General features: G+C 62.7%; 1 protein-coding gene across 8 annotated transcripts; it reads right to left on the bottom strand.

The window, feature by feature from the left end:
• Positions 1–1,108: 1,108 nt before the first annotated feature.
• COL20A1 (collagen type XX alpha 1 chain) lies at positions 1,109–26,110 on the bottom strand. 8 transcript variants are annotated; one of them, XM_074317208.2, is made up of 37 exons: positions 26,025–26,110; positions 25,261–25,352; positions 23,109–23,219; positions 20,054–20,197; positions 19,610–19,753; positions 18,118–18,276; positions 17,704–17,823; positions 16,932–17,096; positions 16,257–16,421; positions 15,830–15,999; positions 15,376–15,505; positions 14,371–14,516; positions 14,160–14,283; positions 13,828–13,967; positions 13,268–13,397; positions 12,700–12,842; positions 12,431–12,560; positions 11,892–12,034; positions 11,569–11,698; positions 10,502–10,537; positions 9,292–9,430; positions 8,856–8,998; positions 8,576–8,685; positions 7,950–8,108; positions 7,755–7,832; positions 7,206–7,292; positions 6,561–6,614; positions 5,066–5,161; positions 4,917–4,970; positions 4,750–4,803; positions 4,459–4,512; positions 3,618–3,689; positions 2,973–3,008; positions 2,786–2,852; positions 2,491–2,637; positions 1,671–1,748; positions 1,109–1,290 (listed from the first exon to the last, which is right to left on the bottom strand). In XM_074317208.2, the coding sequence occupies exons 2-37, from the start codon at positions 25,340–25,342 to the stop codon at positions 1,265–1,267; spliced, it is 3,966 nt and encodes a 1,321-aa protein (XP_074173309.2). In that variant the 5' UTR covers positions 25,343–25,352; positions 26,025–26,110; the 3' UTR covers positions 1,109–1,264. The 8 variants fall into 8 exon arrangements, with proteins under 8 accessions (XP_074173309.2, XP_074173307.2, XP_074173304.2 ...); XM_074317206.2 differs by having other exon boundaries at positions 10,502–10,540; XM_074317203.2 differs by having other exon boundaries at positions 13,828–14,283.
• Positions 26,111–27,881: the final 1,771 nt, after the last annotated feature.

Genomic DNA, 27,881 nt, shown 5'->3' on the forward strand with positions numbered 1-27,881 from the left:
ATCCACGGGAAGCCATCACAGATCTCTGCACACACACTCACATGCATACACGGCTCACACATGCACACGTGTGGTTCCCACGTGTGCACACATATAGCACTCTTGCCCAGGTGTGGACTCGCCAACCCTCCCGGCTGGCTCCCCTCACCACCTGCTTACTGGTGGGCTGCACCTGGGACCTGCTCTCCTGCCCACAGCCTGTTCCTGGGGTCTCCCAGGGTCTCCCCGACTCAGCCAGGGGCTCGCCAGCTGCCTGCCTGAGTCCCTCCCCACAGCCAAGCCACCTCCATGTCAGTGGACGATGGCTGAGGTCCCACACCACGTGGCTCCCTGAGCTCTTATCTTCAGGTGGTCACGGCAGCTCCCTGCTCAGAACCCTGGTGGCTCCCAGTCCCTCTTAGGGCAGAACCAGATCCCTCCCCACAGTGCCCGCCCAAGGTTGGCACTGAGCCCTCTCCTGGCGCTGTGCTCGGCCTTCTCTGTCCCCGCCATCCACCTTCCCACAGTTTCCAGGTCGTGCCCAGCCGGGTCCAGCCTTAGGCTTCTCATGTGCTGTGCCCCTGCTGCAACCTTCTGTCGTCCTCACTCCCTGCTTTGTCCCTGCCTTCTCTCACTGTCACCTGGGAAGCCTTAGCTGACTGCTGCATCTAAAGAAGTCCCTGCCCCCAAATCTTCCTGGTGTTTAGAAAACTACGACTTGGTGTTGAAGGCAGAGCAGGTGACACCTGGGGCCCACAGCTGTCGAGGTTTCCAGGTGAGCAAGTATAGATGGCCTGGCCAAGGGGAGGCTGCTGGGTGGAGGTTGGGGTGTGAGCCGAGGATGCTCAGATGCTGATGCACAGGCTGGTCCACACGGTCACATCGGAGTCTGAGCGTGACTCAAAATGCAGCTGAGGCCAAGGACCCCTGGCCTGAGCTCTGCGGGGTCCGGAGCTGGGGGAAGGAGGGGTGAGCCTCAAGGTAACAGGGAGACCGTTGCGGGTTCCTTGAGGCTACAGAAGGACGGAGGCTTCTCTCTGAGACGGGGTGAGGAGTCTCGACCCCACGTGACAGGGGTGCACGCTGGCCCCAGCACACGCCCTCCCCCAGTAACGAGAGGCCACCTTGCTTGAGGAGCACAGCACTCGGGTTTATGTGAACATGGAAACAGCAGAGGCAGGGCTCCCAGGCCTGTCCCCTCTGCTACCTCCCGCTCCTCCCCACACTGTCTCCAGGCTCCTCCGTCCACAGCTCAGTGTCTGGGGACTCCAGTGCGAAGTGCAGGTCACTCGGGGCAGCACGGAGAATGTCCTGGCCGGACAAGGCGGGCAGGTCTGGGGGAGGCGGCTGCCGGCTGACACCGGTCAGCCCGCCCAGCGCCATGCATCCAGCCCCAGTGTCTGGTGAGTCCAGCGGGGCAGAGGCGTGCGCCCTCAGCTTGAACAGACTCCCCAGCGCCACTCCCACTGCCCCTGCCTGGCTTCTGCTCGGCCGTGCTCCAGTGTGGGCTGCCCCACCGCCTGCATGCTAACCCCAGACCAGGACCCCCCTGGGCTCCCATTAGGGGGCTTTCCATACCCACCCAAGTCTGGCTGGGCCCCCACACACCCCGCTGCTCACACCTGCACAGTTGGTCCTCGGTCCTCGCTGCACCCCCCACCCCGGCTGCCCCTCCCACAGGTGGGGCTCACCTGCTCCTCCAGGGGGTCCCGGAGGCTGGTTCCCCTGTGGCCCAGGGCTGCCCACCTGACTGAGGGCGCCAGGCTCACCTGAGAGGGAGGGGGGTGCGCTAGGACGAGGGTGCAGGAGGCAACACGGCCTTTCTCGGCGCCCCTGTGCTGGCCAAGGGGACGTGGGTCCCTGAGCCCTCAGTAGGCACCTATGGTCGGCTCGGTGGCTGAGGTTTAGTGGGAGGGAGGCAGGGCCCAGTGGGGGAGGCATTGGGAGGACAACACCTGCCAGCCTTGTCTGGACAGGTGGTGCGAAGAGGGGTGCTGATCCCAAAGGCACAATCTGGGGGACTGATGGGCGGGGCGGGCAGGGGGTTCCCCTAGGCGGGGCCCTCCCCTGCACCCAGGAATGCATAGCAGGGAGCAAGGCAGGAGTTGCTCCCCTCCCTCACACATGGTGCAGGGCTGTCCCCCACCCCCAGCCCTTTCACCCCACTAGCTCCTTCCCATCTCCCCTAATTATCTCAGCATCTGAGCAGCTGGGTCAGATGGACACGACGACAAGGTCACTGGACCGAGCCTCCTGTGTGTCCCAGGCAAGGAGAGAGGGGAGGAGCATGAGGGGAAGATGGGAGGGTGGGGAGGTGCCCTCAGCTCAAGCTTCAGGGAGATGGGGGAAGGGCCGTTTTGAGGTCGCACCGGAAGCCAGCAGCTTCCAGCTCTACAGTGATAAACCTCTGAGGCGCTGTGTTCCCACAGCCAGGTGGCCTGGTGGGGGGGCTGCTGTGGTCCACAGAGGGGAGACATTGTCACTCCAGACCCTCCCCAAGGAAGCCAGTACCTCTGTCTTCAGGGCGGGGGCCACCATGTCCCCCTTCTCCAGGAAGCTGGATCTCACTGCTCACACCAGGGGGCCTGGGGGCCTCCAAGATGGGCCTGGGGGGCCTGGTGCTCTCGTGGAGAAAGGAGTCGAACTTCAGCATGTGTGCTGAGAGGGGTGGGTGGACAGAGGGAGGAAATCAGCAGGGAGGGTGGGTGGGAAGGCCCCTTACCTCCCCCAGCTCTGTGGCACATGGTCATGAGAGGCTGAGTGCGGGGACAGCATGGGGGCCTCACGAGGAGGCTGGGCCACTCACTCTGGATGGCAGACTCACAGGCCTGGCTCACGAGCTGGTAGATGGTGGCCAGGGACTGTGGCTCGCCCTGCGAGGGAAGACGGGCCACGTGGCCTTGTGCGGTGACCGCCCGGCCCAGGGGCACGGGGGCTGGCACCACCCTCATACCCTGCAGGAAGCGCCCAGCCCTCCAACCCTGTGCACTCACCTTCTCTCCTCGTTCCCCCTTGGGCCCTGGCAGCCCCTGAGGGGGAGGAAAAGGAAAAATCAGGTCAGCAGAGAAAAGTAAACCCAAAGCAGGGAGAAGCCGGGGCCCTGCGCATGCCCACCAGCCACCCCGCCTGCTTCCCTCACTGTCCTGACTGCCTGGCAGCCTGGGGGTCCCGTCCATCTGGCAGGAGGGCAGCCAGGTATGCAGGACCCCAGAGAATGGACAGAATTCATCATCCCTGAAAGGTTGGCCACAGGAGTCGCCAGTGGGCAAAAGACCTGCCTCTTGGATGGGGAAGAACCCCGAGGAAATTAGACCCCAGCCCACAGCCAGGCGCCCTGGCCTGAGCCAGCCAGGCCGGTACAGAGCAAGCTCAGCCCCTGCCCCTCCTGCCTCCACCTCCCCAGCTCCTGGGAACCCGCTGGACCCCTCACCCCCCATTAGCTGCCCCCAGCCATCTGTCTAGGGCCTGGCAGGGGCAGCTGCAGCTCTGGCTGCTTCAGGCAAACCCCACACCCCTGCTCTGTGTGCACAGGCCTCATCTTACAGACGTGCTGGCTGCAGGAAATCCCTGAGCATCCAGGGCGAGTTTGCACACGTCTGTCGCCCCACACTGTCGGTCAGGCTGGGGAAGGGACTTACCGTGGGCCCCACAGCCCCTGGGGGTCCTTGCTCCCCGCTGGTCCCCCGGGCCCCTGCCATGCCCTGGAAGCCCTGCCAAGATGCAGAGGTCAGGGCTTGATGCAGCCCCCAACGAGTCTGGCCCCTCCTTCCTCCAGCCCTGACCCCATCCTGGACCACTGTCCTACACCCAGACCAGACCCTTCCGTTTGCCCCCAGCCTCCGTAGGCCTGTTCCTCCCACCTCGTAGATCGGCCAGGACCTACTGTGCTCATCTAGCAGCCTGGACAGACCCTGCCCACCCCTGCCTGATGGCACAACCCTGCACTAATGCCCCCTGGCTGTGTTCTGGGCCCTCCAGAGGGTGGGCTCCTATGGAAGGGGCAGCTGGGCTCCCTGGCACCCAGCAGAGGACCACGCAGGGAGATCCCAGCAGGGTCTGGGCTGCCTGCCCGGATCCCCACTCAGCATGGGCCCCCAGCAGGAAGGTGCTTCGTAGAGAAGGAGGGTGCACCAGCCTCCCAGGCAGAGGGAGAAGGGCCTGGGGTCACGCTCATTCACAGTCAGGCCCAGATGCCCTCCTGCCGTGTGGAGTCGGGGTGCAGGCGTGACTGGGGCTGCACTAATGCTGCATTTCCACGCCACCCTGCCCGGTGGGGGTGAGCAAGCTGCTCACCAGGGTGGCCTTCCCCTCCCTCGGGGACAAAGGACACTCACATGCCCACAGGGACCGGGAAGGCGCCAGCCAGGAGACTGAGGACTCCCGCTCATGGGGTGACCGCTCTCAGTTCAGCCCCAAGGAAGCTCAGGGCGTGTGGGCGGGGTGGGTGGGGTGAGGGATCATGGGGGAGGTGGTGCCTACCCTGGGGCCAGGGGGTCCGGGCAGGCCAGCAGTGCCCTCCAGGCCTCTCATTCCCTGAGGGCAAAGGAAGGTGGGTTGGGGCTAGGGCTCACACCCCACACACCCCTCCCATGCCTGTGCGTGCTGCCCGCCAAGCTGAGGGCCTGCCCCCTGCCCCCCACCATGTGCGGGCTGATGCTTCCCTCCCCCCAGCCAGGCCACCAGTGGGGGTAGGATGAGGTGGGGGCAGCGGAGGAAACCCCACCCCACAGCATCCATCGCGAGACCCTCCCCGGTGGGCTTCTCTCCCACCTTTGGTCCCTGGAGGCCAACCTTCCCAGGGGCGCCCTGGTGGCCGGGGTGGCCCTGGAAGAGAACAGAGGCACTAGCCAGGCTGGGGCCACGTATGACCTAGCAGAGCAGGTGGTGTCCCTGAGACCCTCCTGGGCACACCGAGTGTGGTCTGACCCCCTCCTTACCTGTAGGCCTGGGAGTCCATGGTCCCCCTTCTCTCCTTTGACGCCTGGAGGCCCCTGGAGGGGAAATAGAGACTGGGCAGCGGGGAGGACAGAGAGGGGCCGAGGGCAAGAGGGTCAGCAAGGAGGAGGGGAGGGGAGGCAGCACCTACCACGGGTCCCTGGACGGCTCGGCCCTGGGTCCCTGGTGAGCCCTGCTGACCTCCGGGCCCCTCAGGTCCTGTCTGTCCAGGTGGCCCAGGCTGTCCCTGGAGCACAGGCAAGGGAAGGGCTGAGAAGGCACCCGGCCCCTCCTGCAGCCCCTCCCCTGATCCTGTCTTCCAGGCCCTTCTGCCTGTGATATCCAGACCAGGCCCTCAGAGGGGTTTTTACCGCCACTGCCCACCCTGGGTGGGGGTCCCGCTGCGGGGCCGAGGCCGCTTCTCCAGGTCACAGAGCTGGTGAGCGAGAACACCCCAAACACCAGATCAGACCTCACTGGAACCTTCTACCAAACCTCTAAGGACAAATGACACCAACGCCATTTAAACAGATTGCAGGGAAAAAATGCTTTGAAATATTTTTTGTGAATCAAGCATATCAACGTGCCAAACTCCATGAAGAAAACTATAAAATTCTCGCTTGTAAATGTGAAAATCCAAAAGCCCGGGAGGAGTCCGTCCGCTCCCCCTGCTGTCCTTGGACAAAGTTCTGCGTGTTCACACTCAGGGCGCGAGATACAGAAACAAGCATCGAAGTCAGAAAGAGGCCGAGCAGGTTTCTGATGTACATTTAAACCAGGAAAGTCCAAGAAAACCGCCTGAGAATAAAAAAACTATTGCAAACAGGATAACTGAGTAAGAAAGGGGGCACAAACATAATACAGAGGTCCGAGGGCTCGGGGAGGTAATGGCGGAGCGGACACCAGCTGCGCGCGCAGTCTGCCTGGTGTAGGTCTAAGTGTTGGAACGAGAGTCTGACAGCTCGGGTGTGACAGGGACAGGGAAGAGCCATTCGATAAAAGTGCAGGCAACATGGCAGTGACCCTGAGAGCAGGAAGTGGACCCCTCGCTCATACCTTAAAACAAATTTAGGTGAATCGACACTGAAATGTTTAAAGGTACTGGATTTACTAGAAGCAACTTGGGGAGGATGTATGCCCTCAGGCCGAGGAAGACCTTTCAGAAAATGACAGGAAGGCAGAGGCTACAGGAGACAGACCCATATAGCTGACGAAACAAAGGCCATAAACAAGGTCAAAAGACAACAAAATGGTAAGTCTCTTTGGCTCAGATCACAGAAAAGCGGCTCATTTCCATAAAATACAGAGCGCTCCCAAGAATCAGGAAGAAAGATAAGCTGGTGGAGAAGGGCCAAAGGACACATGTCCCACCAGAAAATCCCAGCAAATTCCAAAGGCTGCAGTTGCTGCTTGGAGGGACGCAAATGACAGCGCATCTTTATCTGTCACATTGCCAAGACCAGTGACCACTCTAGATGCTCGGGGTGGGTGGTGGGGACCTGGCCTCTCATGGGGAGGGCACCTCGTTCCCAGTTGGGGAGCCTCCCCCCCCAGGATTAGGCTGCTTGGTGCCCACTCCTGTGTTCCTGTGAATGTGCCAGGGGCTCTCCCCTGGGAGGTAGGATCCAGGACCCCCCATGACTCACCCTGGGCCCAGGAAAGCCCTGCTGTCCGGGGGCTCCATTCCTCCCGGGGAGGCCCTGTGTGTACAAGCAAGGCTGAGTCCCCCACGGCCCACCTGAGGTGGGGTGCACATGGCCCCAGCCTTGCCCTGGACGCCAGGCCCTGCCTTGGGGTGGAGAAGGGGAAGGGGCTTCTGGGTGAGGGCCCCTGGTCCACCCTTCCACCCTACAGCTGCTGGTCGCTGGTCACGATGCAGACTGGGGTTCAGGTGGCCTCAGTCAGGTGAGGTCTGTGCACGGCCGAGCAGTGCTCACAAACCCCTTCCCACTACAGCCCTGGAGCCTCGCTTGTGGGCAGAGGGGCTAGGCCTGCCCCTTGGTGCTGCAGACCTGCTGGGCCTGGGCCCCCACCCCCACCAGGAAAGATGGGCCATACTAATTCTCAGCAGAGAGGGTCGGCTCTGGAGAGGGAGTGGGTGTGGGGAGCTTGCCAGGAGAAGTGGATGTGGCAATGAGGGGACTAGTGAAGTGTGTGTGCAGCAGGCCTGGGGACAGCTGCTGGGACCCAGCTCCCATGTAGGGACATGGGAGGGGCCACTCTCGTCTGCCAGTGGCAGCGAGATGTTGCCAGGAGAACCTGGTCACCCGCGGAAGGGATGCTGGACTCACCGGAGGTCCCTGGGGCCCAGGGGGCCCAGGGGTCTGCCAGGAACACGGGCAGGCAGAAGGCAAGGCAGGGCAGGTCTCTCCTTCCTTCTGGAAGAAGGGAGACCCTGCTCATCAAGTGGACCTTCACCCTGGCTCCTGTCTGACCCTAGAGCTCAGTGTAGCCATAGACATCTTGGTCCAGAGAACCCCCAAACTCAGACCTGGGAGGCTGGGGGTGATAGATGGGGACCTGATCTTGGGGGCTGACCCTCAGGCTGTCCAGCACAAGCCCCAGGGCAGGACACCCCCTCTCACTACCAAGCACGCCCTCAGCATGGCCAAGCCCAGCGTGGGTACACGGGGCTGTCACAGACCAGGGGCCCCCGAGTTTGAGGCTTCAGCCACCCTGCAGCTGGGGACTTCCTGGCCACTCCACCCTGCCTTGCCCCCAGGGCCTGTAGGACAGTGCCTCCTCCAGGAAGCCTGCCTGATTTCTCCCAGCACTGTGACAGCCTGGCTGGCCTGTCTACCCTCAGATTTTATGGCCCTTGGTGGGCACTCAGCACCTACCGACCCAGGGAGCTCGCAGCACCTGTCCTCCTCTGCCCAGGTGTCACTGCACATGATCTGTAGCATCTGGAGCTGGAACTACAGAGCACGGGGGGTGGGGGGGTGGGGCAAGGTCAGTGGGATTCAGCTTGGGAGGGGGAAGGCGGGCAGTCCACTGGCCCCCGACTGGCCAGGCAGCACAAAACCGAGGCTCACCGTGGCTGAGCTGCTCCGGGGCCCCCGGGCCTTGGCCAGCCTCCCCAGTGTGACGAAGCCAGTGGAGGGTGGGCTGCTGGTCTCCCCGATGGGCCTCTCAGCCACCTTCCGGCAGTCCACATAGAGCTGGACCTTGGAGTGGCCCACGGCCACATGCACCTGCGAGACACCATGGAGGTTCCCCCGCAGCTCCGGCCAGGTGGGGGGGAAGTGCCCATCACCTGCTGCCTGATCCCACCCCTAAGCCCCGTGGGAACCCTTCCGTGGGCCTCAGTTTCCCTCTGTACATCGGCCACATGACACTGACGCGAGCCTGTCCCAGGATTTGCGAGACCAGAGAGCAGAGCTGAGATGCTCTCAATTGAAATTAAGATGGGGCATCTGAAGCAGAGGGGACCATAGGGGCAGAGATAACTGTCAGGAAAGTTCTGGAGTTCTGGGGGGACCCCTGGTGCCGAGCAGCCTGCTGTGGGGAGGCAGGTACGCAAGTCCTGCAGAGCCCAAGGGGGTCTGTTCCAGAAGTTGGAGCAGATCTTAGGCAGGGGGAGATAGGCAGATCTAAGAGCAGGGCAGGATCTTAGGCAGGGGGAGACGTGTGTGTCAGTCCTTCCGGAACTTTCCAGGACCTTGTGGAAGCTCCCAAAGAATATCTTCCTCACTTCGGGCAGGTCGAAGGTCACTTCCTGTAAGGCCGCCCTGGGGTCGTGGCTGAAGTAGGTCAGGGACTTTCTGCTGGCTACAGGGGCGAGTGAGGCAACTGTGAGACCCTGCCACGCCCAGCCAGGGTGTGCAGAGCCGTGGGGGTCGCGCCTCAGCCAGGCCTGGAGGGGGACTTGCTCAGGACCCACAGCCTGCGAGGCTTCGAGGGGCAAGCTGGGCCCTGCACCCGACCTCCCTCCAACTGACCATCCAGCAGGACGCCCAGCATGGGCCGGAAGTCCTCAGCTGTCATCTGCCACAGCGCAAAGGCCTCGCGGGGTGTGTCGGGGAGCAGGCGCGTCAGGAACACCACCGTGTGCTCCGGGGGGAGGGCGGCTGGGTGGATGTCACTGTGGGGCAGAGGTGGGGCGGCCACAGGCCTGGAGGTCATGGCCATTCCCCAGAGCCCAGACCCACGGGACTGCCGAGTAGGGGCCAATGGGGCTGAGTTGGGGCTCCCCTGCCTCAGTTTCCCCATGAGTAACACGCGGTGTAAGGGACAGAACTGCGTCCCAGGGCTGTGAGGGGCTCAGTGAGAGCTCCGAGGGTGTGGCACCGAGCCCTCTGCCTCCGAGGCGGGGCCAGAGACCACCCCACCACAGCCAGTGTCCACGCCCGTGTGCCAGCCCATCCCCTGCCCCACCTGGTCCTGCGCGTCAGCTGAGCGTCCTTGAACAGGGTGAAGGTTCTGGTCGGGCCAAATGCCGAGGGCTCCATGGCCACGCCACGGATGGAGGCATACTCTTCCTGCACTAGGCCAAAGGCGGCCATCAAGTCAAAGCCTGGACGAGACAGACAGGGACAAGAGGTGAGGGAGGGTCGGGCAGGTGGCAAAGAGAGAGAAAACCAGGTGTCAGGGTGAGCGGCAGAGAGCAGGAGGAGCGGAGAGCAGACGCCCAAGGCCAAGGGCTTAGGATAGAGATGGGGACGCACAGGGACTGGACACACAGAGATGGGGAGAGGGTGAAAATAAAGAGGCACAGGGCCAATTGCGGCACTCGGGTGGGTGGCAGTTGGGAGCTCAGAGTCTACCTGGCACCCCGAGACCCCTCCGGCCACACTGCACCCCCAGGTGGCCCTTTCCCTCTGTCCTGACCTGGCATCGCCCCACCCCCTCCGCTGCCCACAGCCCTCAGCCTCCTGTGACTCTGAGTCTGACCCTCTGCCCAGCAGAGTCATGGGTGCCCAGTGGCTGGTCCCACCACCTGCCCAGCCTTGGTCGACTCAACACCTGCGACTTCTCCAACGTTAATGGCACAAAGTAAGCATGAAATCTCACTTCACTGGGTGCTCAGCACCCAGGGCGGGCGCAGGCAGGAGTGAGCAGCCTGGCCCGTCCCCACTGCCCAGCCACGGGTGGGCTCTGCACTCTTTGTGGTCTGAGACCCCGGGAGACTCAGCCATCAGGGTGGACGACCCTCCCTGCAACCCCACAGCTGGCACCCACATGTCAGCCCTCTCTGGGGAGGGTCTCAGACTCACAAAGCACTAAAGACACTGAGTGACCCCAGGCAGGCCCTCTTCCCGCCCAGCGCTCGGTCAGCAGAGGTTCACGGAGTCTGGACAGGGCCCCTGCTTTGCCTCTGCCCACCACACCCTGACCGTGACCTTGGACAAGTGAATTTGGACAAGCCTCAGTAAGTTGGACTGTGAATCAGCACTAAAGGCACCAGTCAACCTGGAGGGACCCTCCTGTGAAGGTGTGAGCCCTGCCTGTCTAAACACCCTCTGATGTCCCAGTGACCAGTCCCAGGCCACCCCACCCTTCCCCACGAGGACCCGAGAGGAGGAGGAACTGGGTGGGGGCAGGGGGGCTGGGAGGGAGAGCAGCTGCCACACAGGCCAGGACCCACCTGCGAGGGAGCCGTCTGGGTGGAGGGCCGGGCAGGCTGCTGAGAGACGACAGGGAGGGGGCGGTCAGTGGACAGGGCCTCAGCCTCCTCCTGGGCAGCTATCTGCCCTGTGGTCCTAGAGTGGCTTGGAGCTGCACTGCCGTACGCGCCCCCTCGCAGGACCTCCGGCCTATGGTCCCCACGCCTCAGGGATGAGGAAGGGACAGGATGGTGTCCTGCCATCTCAGAGCTCTCACTCCCAACCCCCAGAAAATAGCAACCAGCCGAGGTGCTCCCACTGTGTACTGAACCCCGAGAGGGTACCAGCCACCGACGTGCCCCAAATGGCAGGGCCAGGGAGAGGCTGCATGGTGGGCATGCCGATGGGCCTGGCTGTGCTGGCTTGCTCCCCCGCCAGGCGCACAGCAGGCGTTCGGAAGTGTTTGTGGGTGAGCAAAGGCAGACCCTGGGACCCACAGGGCCCTCCAATGGGAAGGGGGCTGTGCCTTCACAGCTGTTCATGCGTAGTGAGGTCCCCACCCCGAGGCATCCAAGCCAGAACTAGATAATCCCATGGAGGGGACACAGGAAAGCAGAGGTGGGCAGGCTGGCCTCAGAGGGCTTTGTGCTCCCATGTGCCACTGTCCACGAAACCAGCACAGACAAGCAGAGACAGCAGGTCCCTTCCAGCCGGGGTCCAGCCTGGGGGGACGGGACCCAGGGACGACTGCTGCCACAGCCACGGGCCTGGGGCCTCTCTTAAGTCATCTCCTGTGTGTGCCCCCTGCCTGTCCGCCCTGTCCAGGGGCTGCTCTGACAGGCTAGACAAGTGCCCTGACCTCCCAGACGCAGACAGAGGAGAAGGATGGCCGTCCCCAGGTCTGGGCTTCTGCAGGCCTGGCCACACCAGCCTGTTAGATGGTTCCACCTCCACATGGAAGCTCCACTGCCCTTCTGCTCAGCTCTGCAGCGCTGGGCCGTACGGGGAGTGGCAGGGTGCACGTCCAGCTGGCAGGACCCAGCAGAGTGGTCCTACAGGTGTGGGCGCCTGGGGGCCTGGCAGGGTCCGGGCTGTCATGCCTGCTCACCTGTCCGGCCCGTGGCAGACACTGCCGTGCTCTCCCCTGCTCCATAGACTGCTGAGACCAGGACCCTGTATTTGGTGGCTGCCATCAGGTCGGGGAGTGTCACGTGGCTCGTGGGTCCTGGAACGGTGACCTGGAGGGCCATGTCACCTGAGCCACCCCTCCTGAGAGCCTCTGATCTCTTAGGCAACTCAGCTCCTTTTTGTCTGTGTGTGCCACCACAGAAGAGCTGGCACCCTCAACAAGCAGGTGGGCCATGACCCCCACTGCCACCAGGACCCAGGGGCCCACAAGGGGCGATGGCTCCCAGCTCCGCCAAGACCCACCGATTTCTCGGGTCCTGAGCCCGAGGCCAGTGCGTAGGTGAGCCGGTAATGGAGGACACGGCCATTCGGGGGTGTCCAGCTGACCCGCAGGCTGCTGGGTGACTCGGAGGCCAGGGCTAAGTTAGAGGGCGGGCTCCTGCTGACTGAGCACAGGGGGAGGGGCTCAGCAAGGGCGGGGCCAGAAGACAGGCAGACCCCCACTGAGCTCTGTACCCACCCTGCCATGCCCCCCACCATCCTCACCTCCCCAACTACTCCTGCCCACCCCCCGCATGACGCCCGCTGTCCTGCAGCCTCAGCACAGACCAGGTCAGCTCCAAGACCACCTTGAGCACTGTTACACCAGGTGACTTGGACCCTCAGCCACCCAGGGACACCTGCCTGGAGGGCTCAGGGAGACCCCAAGAACCCAGTCGTCAGGCCAGAGGGTCAGGGACTCGTGCAACCGCCTGTCAGTGATTCTGGGAGTTCAGGGTCCCGAGCTCATGGAGGTGGGGGAGCCGGGGCTGCTCCTGCCCATGCAGCTGAGGGTCACGTACGGGGGGTGTAGCGGAGGGACACGGGGTCGCTGCGGGCCCCATCCCTGTAGTAGGCAAGGATGGTGATCTCGTACTCCGAATGCCTCCCCACGGGCAGGACGGCCGTGCCCAGGTTCCCCGGGATGGAGATCTGCGGACAGGGGGGGCCAAGTGTCCACAGGCCGGGGTCGGCTCCCAGGCCACAGGTGGCAGGTGCTCCGTGATGCAGCACTGCGGGGGGAGCCCAGGGAGCTGGGCGTGGGAGGGGGTCTTCTCTCCCCACCCCACACCTCATGGGCCTTCCCGTCTCCCAGCGGTGTCCACTTGATCTGGTAGACGAGCACACCAGAGGCCGCTGCAGCCGCCCACTCCAGCCGGACCTCGTCCCCAGGGAGCTCTGTCACCGACAGCTGGCTCGGGCTGGGGACTTTCCCTGGAAGACGGAAGAGGGACACTGAGGCTGGGGTGGCAGGGCCTGGATCAGTGATGACTGCCCCAGGGAAGCCCTTCAGGTGATCCATTGGAAACCCCCTCAGGTGCTCCTTAAGGAGGTTTTGCTGGCACAGGTCACACTTGGGGGCCAGGCAGGCCCCAGTCCTCACATGGCTGCCATGGCCACATGTCCCCTTTTCCCAGTGCGGGCCTGGTTCCTGAAGGTGGTCCAGCCCCACCTCTGCTCAACAGCCGGGGCCGCTGTGTCCTGCCCTCAAGGGCCCTGCACCTCACCACCTCACCTGTCCATGTACCTGTCGCCACCTGGCTCAGGGCTGCACACAGCAGAAACCTAAGCATACGTGTTGATTTGAACCGTCCACGAGGGCAGAGGGATACAGCCCGGCCTGACCACTGCCCACTCACGTGTGGTCAGGCGCCCAGTCATCGTGGAAGAGCTGCCCCCGGGGTACAGGCAGGTGACACGGACGGTGTACGTGGTGGAGGAGGACAGGGGGCCCAGAGTGGCTGAGGTGGCGTTCCCAGGAGCTTCCGTCTGCAAAGCGGGTGGGGACACAGGCAGGGCCTGGAGCCGACCCCCCAAGTCGGAGAGGGGGCAGCTCTTGCCCAGATAGAGGTCCAGGCCCAGGACCTCACCCAGAATGGGGGCAGGTGTGGGACCTCACACTGGGGCGGGGCCTCCTGGGGCCCTGCCCACCCGTGTCAAACAGCCCAATCAGCTGCATTTCTGCCTCTCAGCCTCCACAGGGCTGACCTTCCTGGTAATTTTAGGGCTCCACTTCCTATCTGTCTCCTCCCACTCCCATCAGACGGGCCCCCCAAGAGTTGCGGTGTCAGTGCTGCTGGGCTTCCCCTGCACCAGGCTGTGAGTGGGGGTGAGGGCGCCAGTCACCCTGTGGACACTTCAGCCCCCCTGCAGGCTGGGTCCCCCCGCCGTGGCCCCACAGAACATGGCCTGTTCTCACCTGCCCCAAGTGGCCGCCCTCGCTGGACACATAGCTGACCCTGAACAGGCGCACAGGCCTTGGGGTGCCCTCCCAGGACACACGGGCCGAGTCATGGCTCACATCCGAGAAGGCCAGGTGTCTGGGGGGGGCCGGGGGTGCTGCGGAGCCGAGCAAGACCTCATGGACCCGGTGCCACCCCTCCCGCAGTGTGTGGGGGAAGGATGGGCGGTGGCCAGGGCCGAGGGGGCTGCCAGACGGGGTTTGGGGTCTCCCACCCCACGGAAGGCTTGGGGAACCGGGCTGCCACCTCTGCCCATGGGTGGGCAGCAGCCTGTTGGGGGGGCACTCACGGGTCCTGGCACGGACGCCCCGGGCCTCACTGGCCTCTGCTCCCCTCAGACTCTGCACCCAGAGGTTGTAGTCCCGGGCGGGTTCCAGGCCGTCCAGTACGACCTCTGGCAGCCTCACCCGCACCTGTGAGGACAGGCACTCACCTGGCTCCTGCCCGCCACCCTCCCCGCCCCGCCTGCCGGCTCCCTCCTCCACCTGTCTGCCACGCACCTCTCTGTCCTCCTCCTCCCCCTTGGGGGCGGCAGGTGCACACCGCACCAGGTACTGGGTGGCTCCCGCCGAAGGCTGCCAGGTGAGGCGGACAGTTCTGGGTGTCACTGCGGCCAGGGTGAGTGCCTGGGGTGGAGGCAGGGGTGCTGGAAGAGGGGGGACAGCACAGTAGAGATCATACCACGGACCAGGAGACAGAGGATCTCCTGTGGGGACGCAGGCAGGAGAACAGCTCCTGGGGCCGTGCCCCATGCACAAGTCTAAGTCTCTGCCCCAAAGTCGCCCTGGGCCAAGTGTCTGACTCACAGCCAAGTGTCTGGGGAAACACAGCCACCCTGTGGGTTTCTGTTCAAGGGTGTGAGGGTCATGGCCTCCATGGGCAAAGGGCCCATGGAAAGCCAAACATGACAGGCCACATACTTGTTGTCCCATCTATATAAAAGTTCCGGAAATTGCAAACCCCTGGAGACAGAAGCAGATTAGGGGGTGCCAGAGGCTGGAGAGGGGGAGGATTGGCGTGATAGCTAAGGGTGCAGGGTCTCTGTTCAGGGTGACAAAATTGCTCTAAAGTTGAGTGTGGTGATGGGTACAAATCTCTGTGACTGTACAACAAACCACAGAACTGTACCCTTTAAATGGTGACTTTCAGGACATGTCATAATGAAGCTGTCATGAGGGGCTCAAGGCCCCTGGGGCTGCAGCCCAGGGCAGCAGGCTGGGCTGGGGCTGCTCCACAAATGTGTGAGCAGCAAGTCAGTAATGGGTCCTAGTTGTGGTTGTGGTAATGACACAAATGATGTCATTTTTGTTCAGAAGAGGACACTGAGGGTCAGAGAGGTCCAGTGAGTCAGCCTCGGTTACACAGCAAGTTGGGGAGGGTGCCCACACCCCAGGATAAGACCCATAACTGCCCGCTGCACGGCCCTTCCTGGTGCCAGGCTCCAGAGGAGTCTGCAGGTGGCAGCAGTCGCCACCCTGAGCCCCGCCCACCTCGCCCCCACCCACCTGTTGTCACCAGGCCCCGCAGGCCCTCTGCCGCCCCTGCCTCGTACACGGGGAACACGGACACCAGGTACTCTGTGCTGGAGGTCAGGTTGTGCAGCTCCGTGGACGAGCTGGGTCCCTCCACCACCACCTGGAATGGCAGCCTGGTGGAGTGGGCAGTGGGGTACAGGGCAGGAAAACACGCCCAACTCGGGGAGGCTGGGGTCAGTCCTCACTCCCTGTGCAGCTCGTCCCTGGCTCCGGGAGCAGAGCAGCTCCTGGCCACCAAGCAGCCATCGCGGGCAAGCACATCCCTACATGCTCCATCCTGCTCACTCGGCCTCCTGGGTGCGCCCGTGGGCCTGCGTTCTCTGGCACGGCCGCCCCCTCTGCTCATCCCCCACGCTGACTTCATCACGCAGGGCCTCATGCCAGCCGTGACTTTGCAGGGAGCAGGCAGAGGGTCATTTCTCACCTCCCTGGGGACGCCACCCCTAGAAGGCCGCCAAACGACCAGGTACTTGAGGGGTGGCTGCGGGGCTGGAGTCCAGGACAGGTGGACGCTGGAGGAGGTCACCTGGCTCAGGACCAGGCTGGTGGGAGTGGAGAGGGGGTCCAGGGCCAGAGCGGCTGAGGCTGGTTTAGCTGAGAGAGGAAAGGTGCATGGTCCACGGCCCCAGCAGGCAGCTGGCATTAGCAGCTCCGCCTGCCTCCCCTGGCGGCTGCTTCCAGGAAGGACAGGTGTTCCCCGGGTGGGGGCTGCAGACCCCCTAGGAGCCATGGGAATAGGGGAGTGAGGGGGTTCGGGGAGCTCCTTAAGGGAGCCAGTCCCTGTTCCTCTGCCCAGAGTGTCCAGATGGGGCTGGCGGGGCTGTGAGCATGGTCACCACCTGCCCGCTCACCTGGGCCCCCACGCAGCCTCCTGCCCTGGACCTTCTGACAGATGAGGCGGCTGAGTAGGCCGGCCAGCGTGCTGAGCTGGGGGAAGTCCTGCACGTTGTGGACTGTGATGTCCAGCGGCTGGGATGCCAGGAGCCTCAGCTCGGCTTCATCGGCGTTCTTCACGCCTGCCCGCGGGGCATGGGGGTGAGAGGTGCCCCTTGTTCTGTTGTTCCACCGTACAGCCGGGCCACTGGGACCCTGCCCGTCACCTGGTGGGTTGGGGGCCTTCCCAAGCCACATACAAGACCCCACAGGTCCCTAGAAGGGGTCACCTGGCAAGGCCCTGTGAGAGACGGCAGCTGGGACTGGTGTAAAGGTGGGGCCAGACCCCCCACGACCCCTCCCAGGCTGTGCCATGCCCTGGGGGGCTGGGAACGGCGATGTCTACAGACGATGCAGCAAACGGGCCTATTCCCCAGTGAGGGACTCTGGGGCCACTTGCCGAGCCCCCATGGGTGCTCAGGTCCTCACTTGTGCACTGTCACCAGGTCCCGGAGCAGAGTCTGGTCTCCCGCATCACAGACTCGGGGCTGAGAGGCTCAGAGACGCCTCGAGACCTCCAGCCCAGGATGACGGTGGGGCACACACTCCCACCTGTGCCAGGAGCCCACCCGGTGGGGGTCCGGGCTGCTCACCCACAGCAAAGACGTCGACGTTCAGGTCCTTGAAGACGCGGCCAGCAGTGTGGACATCGTCCTGAGACTTGCCGTCTGTCACTAGAATCACCACCTTGGCTGCCTCTGGACGAGGACCTGCTGTGGGCTTCAGGTTCTCTTGCAGCACGTGGGTCAGGGCCAGGCCTTGGGTGCATTGAGAATAAAGGGCAGGTGGCCCCAAACGCCCCTCCTCGCACCTTCCCGGTGCCCTGCTCACCCGCCACCACTGGCCCAGCCCGTTGGCCCACGTGCTCTGCCAGCTGTTGTCAGTCCTGGCCTGTCCAGGCTGGGGGCATTCGCAGGGCGGGCACTCCTCCTCCCCTCCCCTGAAAAGCACCCCACACCCTGCTGCTTGAGCAGCTGGTGCCTCCGGGAGAGCAGGGAGACCCAGAATGGGAGAACAGGAAGGAGACTGTGCCCTGTGCCGGAGGGGCTGCTTCCAGTAAGTCCATGCCTGTACCTCCTGGCTGCCCCTTCCAGAAGCTCTGTCTTCAGAGCTACTCCCTTTCAGTGACTGCCCCACACAAATCACATTCTCGCCAAGGACAAATAAGGGTGATCTGCTGTTTGCAAAGGTGAGAATGGGGCTCGGCCCCACCCAGCACTCCACTTGGCCTAGTTTACACACACGTCTGCAGATCTGGGAGGGGCTTAAAGGGAGGCTGATGTGCAGGATGGAGCGAGGGGCTTCGTTCAGGACCAGTACCTGAGCAGACAGCCAAGGGTGGGGACACGGGGTGGGGGGGCAGACCTGTGAACGTGTTTCCCCCTTTGTAGTGAAGATTCTGCACAGCGCCCAGCACCTCCTCCTTGGTGCCGAAGGCGTTCAGGTCCCACTCAGTCTGAGGGTCTCCACTGTACTGAGTCAGGCCTGGGAAGGGGGGCCAAGCATGGCTGCTGGAGAGCCAAGTGGGAGGCCGACACACACAGCCTCTCCGCCTGGGGTCACTGCGGAGGGCAGTGTGTGCAAAGCCCCGCTGTCCACACAGGAGTCTCCAGAACACCCTCCCAGGAGCCAGCTATCCCATCAGTCCAGGTGGGGACACCCACCCCGCCTCGCCTGGTGCAGCTCTCCTTCTGATTGCTCCCCTACTTCTCCCAGAGCGGGGGCTGGTAAGTTGTGAGGCCCGCCAGGGCTGGGGTGCAGGGCAGGACTGGCACCCACCTACTTGGACTTTGTCTGGTCCGATTTCAAAGGGCTCGATGACACTGGCCAGGAAGTCTTTGATCTGCTGGAAGTGACTGTGGCCGATGCTCCAGGACCCGTCCACCAGGAAGATCATGTCCGCAGGTGTGGGGGGCATGCAGCGGAACTGGGGGACGGCTGGGTGGGAGAGGAAGGAGGGGAGGTGTGGGCGAGGCCCCCAGGATCTCTTTCCGGGGGGTTGGTGGGGGGCGAGGGGCCACAGGGCTCTGGCCTCAAGTGAGGAAGGAAGCTGAATCGTGGAGGGCAGGGACTCCTGAGGCGTTCAGGTCTCACCAGTCAGAAAACCCCATGTGGACTTTGGTCCATCGGCTCAGCCCCTCCAAGCCCCCTAAAGAGAGCTAATGAGACACCCAGGTGCTCGGGCGCCTCTGCCCTCCAGTGACCTTGGCAGGGCTGTTCATGACATCGTTGTCTATGTGGGGGCTGCTATGGGGGCCTCGCCATCTTCCCGGCCGCCCAGCCAACACCCAGGCCCAGCAGGCAGAGGTTGCCCACGGTTGAGTCCACTGAGATGGGTGTGGTCAGCACCGCGGACAGCTCCACCAGCCTGCTCTGGGACGGCGGCTTGTCCTGAGGACCCAGGAGCTCTTGGGAGACAAAACCTCGCCTCCCCCACCTCCGACCTGGGGTCTGAGGCTCCCTGAGTTTTGCACAGACAGCGCTTCAGAGCCAGGGTGAGCCCAGAGCCAGGGTCAGACCCCACATTGAGGCTCCTGGGAGGGCAGTGCATTGGGACACCGTCTAATCGGGGAGGCACAGCCCTGCCCTCAAGGCCCTGCTTTGTTGGGAGACCATCCTGGCAGACCCCATGTCCACTGGGAGACAGCGGGGGGCCTGGACCCCAGTACCCCATATGAGAGGGGCTGTGCTTGTCTGAGGAGGCAGATACCTCCTTCCATTCCAAGTCTGATGGGAGAGACAGAGTCAGGGCCATCCCATTTCTGATGGGGGCACAGCCCTGCCTGCAGAACACGCCCAGCTGTCTGCCCTGTGCCGGGTCACACAGCAGTCTGCAGAGCCTGGAGCCCTGGCCGTTTTATCCGGCTTCTCCTTCCCACGGAGGCCCTGGCGTGGCTCTGCCTCTCCAGATCTGGGCTGGGCTGAGCAGGGGCCTTCCCGCCAGGGCCTCTGGGGGGAGGCTGCTCCTCGCTGGGCACACCTGGGGAAGGTCACAGCTGTGTCACCTCTTACCTGCCACACTCAGGCAGGGGGACACCTGAGAGGGGTCGGATGGTGGGACCAGGCACTGGGGCCTCAAGTACACCCTCGTGGATGACCTGCCCCCAGTGCGCTTGAGAGAACCCAGGAGAGTGGGCAGCAAGCTTCAGTTAAAGCTAGAGAGTATGAGGTCAGATATGAGGAAGAACTTTCTGCTCATGGAGAGAAGATGTGGGAAGCTAAAAATTACTCACTCCCCCCAGCAACTTACTTTCATCCCACTTTGACTCACCCAAACTGGGCGGGTCTTGGCTTGGGGCCACGGTGACTGGGGGCTCAGGGTCTGGGCTCCCCACGTGGGAGGGTGTGGGCCCCAGAGCTGCCCCCAGTGGCCTCCGGCTGCTCCTGCTCATGGAGTTACTCTTCAAATCCTCAACTGTAGATAAACGCAAGGGGCTGTCAGGACCCCACTGCCCAGGGCGGGAGCAGAGGCTTGGTGGCCCTGGGGGGCCTGAATGCACAACTCCCCTGCAAAGGCACACCCTGGGCTCCCCCAGTCCCTGGGAGACTGGCAGGGCTGGCAGGAGCTCTAAGCAAGCCTCGTGGGCAGCTGCATGAGGGAGCAGAGTTCCGGCGCAGGGCTCCCAGCCCAGAGGTGCCAGCAGGGCTCAGCGCCAGCCTCCGCACACACTCACCCCCCAGAGGCTGGAATTCCATGTGGAAAACGGGGACTTACTCACAAACTCCCTCCGAGCCAGCAGGACGTTCCCTGAGCCAGTGAGCTGGAAGATCTGCAGGGTGTACCCTTTGGAGGGGCTCAGGCCTCCGACCGTGGCCTTGGGGCTCTTGGTCGTCAGCATCACCTCCTGCTCCGAGTCCCCTGGGTGGGGTTAGGGAGAGCTGTCGAGGCCACCAAGTGGGTGGCTGTCTGTGTGTGTGCATGTGTGTGCGTGTGTGTCAGGGGCTGGAAATCCCCCAGGCTCCTCAGCTTTCCCTCCCCTTGCTCCCCAGTAGGACCTGATGGGAGGCCCTGTACTCCTGGCACATCAAGTGAGAGTGTACCTCTGCGTCCTTTACCAATGCCTCCCAGGGGGACTTCTCCCAGTGAGAACCCAGCTCAACAGCCTGGGGGCGCCTGAGGGTACGTGAGCGAGGACGATGGGAAGCACCGGGCCCCGACTGCCCTGGGCACCAGGGGCTGGACGCTGTGACGCCAGCCAGCCTCTAAACGCCTCTTGCTCTGTGACTCCAGGAATCCCAGCTTGGGACGGCTTTCAAGTATTAAAAACAAATGATTCCAAGGGACGCTGCCCTGTTCTCAGAGGACACGTCCTTGGAACAGACCGGACAGATGGCGGTCAGATGTCAGGAAGGGCTTGGTGACCCTCCAGCCTCAACTGTAAGACAGGAGGAAGGACCTGGGCTCCCAGCCCTGGAGGGACAGCCGGCCGTGACCGCCTCACCCAGGGCCCAGCGGCTGCGGGTGGGACAGGCAGGCGGGGGTGAGGTCATGGGTGTCACGGGTGTGGTTATCAGCTGCCTTTCACTGAGCACCCAATACGCGCCCAGCAGCTATCTGGGTCCTTCACGTGCAACAAGCTGTGTAATTTTCACCCACCCGTTATGTCACTTTGCAGCGGGAACTGAGCCTACTCAGGGACTGTCTAATTACTCAGGTCCAGGTCTGTCCGAACCCTGAGCCGCCTGCGCAGATGTGTGATTGACAAGCACAGATGGTGGGATTCACACCCGCACGCACACTGCCCGGCCCGGGCGCCCACACCAGCCCCGCTGCCACGCACTGGACGCTGACGTCATGCAGCCGAGCCGCGGCACAAGAACAAAGCCCGAATCCCACGTGCCCCACGCACTCTTGCAGGCTCGTTATTTTTAAAAGGTCAAGCGTGAAACATCACAAGCGAGCTCATGGCTGTGTGGTCCCTGCGACCACTGCGTACAGATGCCTGCCCACCGTCCACACCACAGACTCGATGGGCACCCCTCCTGCTGCGAGGGTTAGGAACCCGGACAGAACATTTTTTAAGACTCTGCCTGAAGGCTGAGAGCCAACAAGACAGCGAAGAATGGCAGGAAAAGAGAAAAGTACAACAAATGTAACAACAACAAAAAAATAGGAAGATGGTAGATTTAAATTCAAATATATCGGCAATTAAATGTAATGGAAATTAAATGGAAATGGAAACAAATGTTTCAATTAAAAGGCAAAGATTGTCACACACTGGAGGAAAACAATACCAATTCTACGCCCCTTAGAAGATGCACCTCAAATGAAAGACTGGAGGAAGGCGGAGTGGATGGATGGGAAAGGGAAAATTCTTAGTGCAAACAGTACCCGGGCCGGCACCGTGGCATGGACAGTGGTGTGAGTGGGAACACTATGGGGAGATGGAAGGGGCCCTCTGCTACGGAAAGGCTCAGCGTGCCGGGAAGACTTAATCGTTCTGGAGCCTGCACGTCTAAAGCAAAGATTGGTAAGACAGCCAGAGAAAAACGCATCTACAGCCACAGTTGGGATTTAAATGCTTCTCAGGAACTGATAGGATACGTAGATCAAAAAAATCAACTCCACTTGTGGGTGCTTATCTGAAGGATACTCAATCACTGTGTCAGAGACACCTGCACCTGTGTCCACAGCAACGTGATTCACAACAGCCAAGACACGGAAGCAGCCTAGGCACCCATGGACAGACAAATGGATAAGGAAAATGTGGGGTGATGCAGTACCACTCCGCCAGAAAAAGCGAGGAAATCCTACCATCGGTGACCCTGTGGAAGGACCCGGAAGGAATCATGTTAAGTGAAATAGGTCAGACAGACAAATACTGTGTGAGCTCACTCACATGTGGAACCTAAAAAAGCAAACAAAAGAAAACTCCTGGAAAAAGAGGCGGGACTTGTGATTTCCAGAGGCGGAGGGTGGGGTGGGGGACGGGGAGTTGGAGGAAGGTGGTCCAAAGGCACAGCATCCAGTTATAGGACAAGTGAGTGAGGGACGTGACGTGCCACATGGTGACGGCAGCTGCCACAGCTGTAGGATACATAGGAAAGTTGTTAAGAGAGTTTGCAGCACAAGGAAAACTTGTTTTCTTCTGTTGTATCTTTAGAGATGATGGATGTCAGTCGAACCTGCTGTGATCATTCCACAATATGTACAAAGTAAATCCTCATGCCCTACGTTATTTCTCAGTAAAACTGGGAAAGATATAAAAGACTTGAAAAATGAGGGAAATGAATTCAGCTTAATGGAAACAGAAAGCTATGCCCACGTCAAGCGGGTCATTCGTGGGAGTGGAGAGTGCTGGGGCCGGGGACAGGACTGGGGTCTCCTTTTCATCCCCGGGGGCGAGCTCAGGTTCACACCCCTGTCCCACATCCTGCAATTACACACTCCTGTCTGTGGGCTTTGCTTCCGGTTTTCACAACTCGCGTGTGATGGCGTCTGCAGCGCTCTGTGGCCGGCCTGGGCTAGGCCTTCAGGCCCTCTCGGCCTCCGTCTTGTAACTGCAGGGTTCACCCTGTGGCAGATGCCACCCCCAACCCGCTCAGCTGCTGGGAGGGCCCTAAGCCCTACGGGGATTCACTGCTTCACCAGAAGGTCCGGGGAGCCAGCCGTGGGAAATTCAAGCCCTTCTCCTGCTGTACCCACAGGGCAGGGCAGACGGCCTGGAGGGGACAGAGTCACACAGACATGAGGACGCTGAGGTGCAGGCACAGGTACAGCAGCCATGGAGCTGGGCACCGTCACTGCCCATCCTCACAGAGGCTCTTACCTGCCATGGGCTTCACCTGTACCAAGTAGCCAAGGCCGCTCCCGTCCGACTCCCTCCATTTCATTTGCAGCCGGTCCTCGGGCAGCACGGCCAGCCTCAGGCGGCCGCTTGCTGGGGAAACAGGTGGTCAGGACTGCCCCCCAGTAACCACCCTAGCTGGCTGTTGGGGGCCAGGGGGACTGACCCAGAGTCGTGTACGGAGGCCTTGGCCCCACCGGGGGGCTCAGAGGGGACCATGGCCCCCTGGGAGGACCTTGAGAAATGAGGCCCCACCCAGGGCTGGAGGGGACCATCCAAGGCGCCAGGGCCGCCTGGTAGCTCCCGGAGAGGGCCTGCTCCCCCCAGTCTGGCCTAGTGAGGGTCAGGCCAACATCCGGGACAGGCAGGACCCGCCCCGCCAGCCCGAGTCTGAGTCCCTCAGCTGCCAAGGTCACAGCTGGGTTCACACAGCCCCATGGGGTCTGTTCCCCTGGGGGGCAGTGGGGGCCTGCGCCCTAGGGCATGGTCTAGCCCTCCAGAGAAGCATCCGGAGCTCCATGGCGGAAGCAGCTATTTTTGGATAACGGGACAGAGATGGGCTTCTTCTGGACGCCCCACTGGGAGCTGGGGTGCACAGAAGAGGGCGGGGCTGGGGTGCCCGGGGCAAACACAGTGATGGCTTCAGAGAGGGAAGCAGCTGAGCCTGTGTCTGGTGGGCCGGCTGCTCCCCTGGGGCGTCAGGCTGAAAGGCAGGACTGTTTGGGGGGGGAGGGGCTCTGAAAGGCCACTTGTGAGCAGGGGTCCCAGCTCTGGCTCATGAAGAGCCCTCTGTCTGTCACTGTGCCTCTGACAGGCTGCCTTCTGGGGAACCCCTGTTGGAGGCCTAGGCAGGGCACTGTGAAGACAGCTGGGGGCTCCCCAGGAGCAGCCCCTCCCCAGGGCCAGTCTTGGGAAGGGCTGCCCTGACACATGGGCCAGGCAACCCCAGGATCAGCCCAGGGCCTGCAGGGACCCGGTGAGGGGCAGCCCAGACTGTGAATTCTGAACTCAGCCTTTCCGGGGGTCACTTCGTGACTTGGTCCCACCTTGGGGTGGTCCTGTCAGAGTCACAGGGACCAAGGGACCCACCCAGGCAGCAGTCACCAACCTGGGTGTGAAACCAAACAGAAGACCTGCCACAAAATAAGAAAGCAGTTAGCAGGTTGGGGATACCCGCTGCTCTCACTGCCTGACGCCCCCAAAGCAGAAGCATTCTTCAGACCCAACGTGAGACCTCAGCGGTAATCCAAGAGAACAGCGTCAGAACCATCATGCGATGTGGCCTCTTGCCCTCACGTCACCCAGTGGGAGCTGGCACATGCGAGGGACACACATGGCTGGGGGCAAAGCCATCTCCCTGCGTGACTAGAGCCTCGGAGTCCCCAGGACACAGAGACCATCTCCCAGCGTCGGTCTCACCCAGCTCTCTTTGGGACAAGCTCAGCCAGGACATGTCCCTTTTGGGGTGTTACAAATGACACCGCAATGAACGTCACCCCGAAAGGGAAATGCCAAAAATGCCCACCAGGCAGCAGTCGGACAGAAGCGTCCCCTCACTGGACAAATCACAACCACCAAAAGGCATGACAGGGAATGGACGCCACATGTGGGGGCTAGGGGCAGAAGCTGGTGTGAACTGTGACCCCTGCAGGTGCCTAAAACAACCTGGGGAGGTGCTGGAAGCCAAGCCCTGGTGCTGGGGCCTCACTTTTACTGCAGATTTGTGCTGAGTGAAAATTTTATGTGGAAAAGGCATCCGTGGAATAGTTAAAAACAAAACATTAACGACAGAGAATTAAGTGCACAGAGGGCTAATATCTGTTTTTAAAAAATCCAGAACACAGACGCATCCCTGACAAGGTGAAAGGTCGCAAGGCTAAAGGTCAAGCCGAGAGCTGGAGCGAGGCTTTGGGCAGAGGAGCACAGACGACCCCTGGGGCTGTCTGGTCCTAGCTATTCAGGGCGTGGGCATCCTACTGGGAGCTGCTGCCACTGGGGCTCAGAAGCAGGAGGCGGAAGCTCGTTCTCCAGTGGGGCCTCTGCCCTGGCCGCTCGGTCCAGGCGGCTGCTGTGGGGGCCAGGAGGGGGCGGACAGAGACATGATTCCCGGGAAGCCCTCACCCCACGTCCTTACCTTGTCCCTGGCCACGTCCCAGAATGACACCCAACCACAGCCAGAGGCAGATGCCCAGGTGGGGGCGCACGGGGGCACTCATGGTGCGTGCCCTGTGGAAGGGAGGCCGCTCAGCCAGCCCTGTCTGTCTGCCCCTCCTGACCACAAAGCCAGTGTCTCCATCCACACGCTCGTGGGCGGGGGCTGAGCCCATGTTGGACACCCACACGTGCAGGTGTGGAGACCCCGGGGCCTGTCCACTGTGGGCCAGCGCCCGCAGGAGCTTCCGGGAGCAGACCCGTTGCCCTGCTGCCCCCCCCCCCCCCGCCGACGCGTCTGGCTCTGTCACAGCCTCAGTCCCAATCCCGCCTTCAGGACAGTCTCCACAGGGCAGCACGGGCCCTGACCGCTGCTCGCCACTCACTCTCACTAGGACCAGACTGGGATGGACGCTGTCAGGGCTGAGGTGGGCGGGGTGGGACTGGGTCCCCAATTTGAGCAGAACCTCTCAGGGGTGGCCTCTCAGCAGTGGGGGGGAGGCCCACAGAGGTGGGCTTGGGGTCCTGGGGGAGCCCGCCGGGGGCAGCCCTCCCCAGGAAACTGTCCCCATTTGTGGGGCCCCTTCCAGCGGCACGGGATCATGGCTGTAGACAGGAGCCCTGGGCCCCCCAGCTCAGCTCCTCCCACCATTTCTGAAAGCTCTAGGGCACCCTCAGATCACAGAGCTCGGCGGATCCCTGCTGGCCCTCCTCACCCACCCCTATGACCACAGGTGAGTCCCCAACCTGCTCCTGCTCCGAGGGTGGCGTCCCGTGCTCCCTGGGTGCTCAGGTCCGGTCTGGTCGTGCTGTGGCCACAGGGAAGCCCGGGCTCGTGAAGGCCCCTTCCCTCTGACGTCACTGCCCCAGCCCACCCCCTGGCCCACCCCTCGGCCTCCTCCCCTCCCCTGGCTGTTCTCACAGGATGTCCCTCTAAGAGTGAGGGGGGACACAGGCCCCAGCGTGAAGGACCCCATCTCACAGCAGGGTGGGGATCCCATGTCGGGGAGGGTACAGCACTGGCCAAACATCTCACTCCACAGGGTCTGCCCCAAAGGGGCTCATGGGGAAGGCAGAGCAGGGATATGGCCCTGGATGCCACAATGTGGGTAGTGGGCACTGGGGGCTGGCATGGGGGGCAGTCTGGACCAGCACCTAGACCCTGGGGCCACACCAGCCTGCACTCCCTCCCCACTCGTCCAGCATCACCACCAGGGTCAGGTCCCCAAACCTGAGCCGCTGGGTCTCTGCAGTAGTCTCCAGAGCCCTGGCCCCCACTGCCCGCCCAAGCCGCCTTTCTACTGGCCACGCCTCTACAATGCTCCCTAGTCTGCACGGTCAGGCAAGCTCGGTCCCTTTCCGTGCCCTCCCAGCCCCCAAGGGGACGGCCCCACTGCCTGACCGACCTGGCAGCTGGGAACGCGTGCTTGGAGGCGGTGCCCAGCCTGGGACCCAGGCACCCACCAGGCCCTGCCCCCGCCCAGGCAGTTGAGGGGTGGGAAGACCTGACCTCTGGGTGAGCTCAGAGGCTGCCAGGAACCCAGCAGGGCTGGGGGCTGCTCTGGGTTCAGCCTCTGGAGACAGGCGCTTTGGGGGAGGTAGGCAGACAGCGCGGGCCCTCAGGCTGAAGTGAGGTTTGCGAGACACTGGCAGGGGTCAGTGGGCAGAGATCAGGGGCTGGCCTGTCCCCAACTCCGTGGGGCTCACTCCTCTCCCCAGACCGCCTTGCCTCACCCCTGCTGCCTGGTCCACCAGCTCAAAGCCTGGGAACACTGCTGGGAGGGCCCGAGTCGCAGGCCTGGGCGAGGAAACTGCAGCCCAGGAGCCCACTTTGCCCCAGGTCTCTTGAGGGCCCCTCCTGGCCCCCCCATCCAGACAGACAGCGGACAGCATTGTGAGTCCAGCTTCTCACTGGCGGCCGGTGCTCCTGACCGTGAGCGCCTCAGGACAAGAGCTCCATGACTCGTGATGTGCTGTAGCCCAGGAGCCACCCAAGCCTGCGGACCCAAGGTGTCCTGCCATCAGACACTGGGCACTGGTGTGCTGACGACTGGAGCTGGGACTGGGGGTGTCCTGGCACCCAGGGTGCCCATCCAGAGGGCTCTGCAGACCCATGAAGCGGCCAGCAGAGGGCGTGCGGCCTAGCCACCAGACCCCGGACACAGGTCAGGGTCACTCGGGACACACATGCACCTCACACCACACACACGTGCCCGTCAGGTCTCCGGAGTTCTTGTCTGGACCCCACCACCCTCATCTGTGTGCCTGCACCAGACTCCCTGCACCCAGTGAGCGGCATGCCCGTGGCCCCGCCCCGCAGACCACCGAGCAGTCGGGGCTGTCCTAGGTCACAGCTGAGGCAGGGCAGGACAGAGCCAGGCGCTGGCCCCTTGCTGAGAGAGTCCTGTCTGCCTTCTGGGGGTGGCGTAACAGCCAGTCTCCTGGCTGTGCACGCCCTCCCGTCACGTGCAGGTGGGGATGTGGCCCCAGGAGCTCCTGTTCTGACCCCCTCCACGCCCCCCTGCCCAGGCGAGGGGTCCCAGCAGAGCTACAGCAGCTGGGTGTGCAGGCCTGTTGGCAGGGCCACCTAGCTGGGGGTGGCTG

This window comes from Rhinolophus sinicus, chromosome 13 (genome assembly GCF_057876585.1).
Source record: "Rhinolophus sinicus isolate RSI-liver-muscle chromosome 13, RSI-T2T, whole genome shotgun sequence".
Classification (NCBI taxonomy): Eukaryota; Metazoa; Chordata; class Mammalia; order Chiroptera; family Rhinolophidae; genus Rhinolophus; species Rhinolophus sinicus.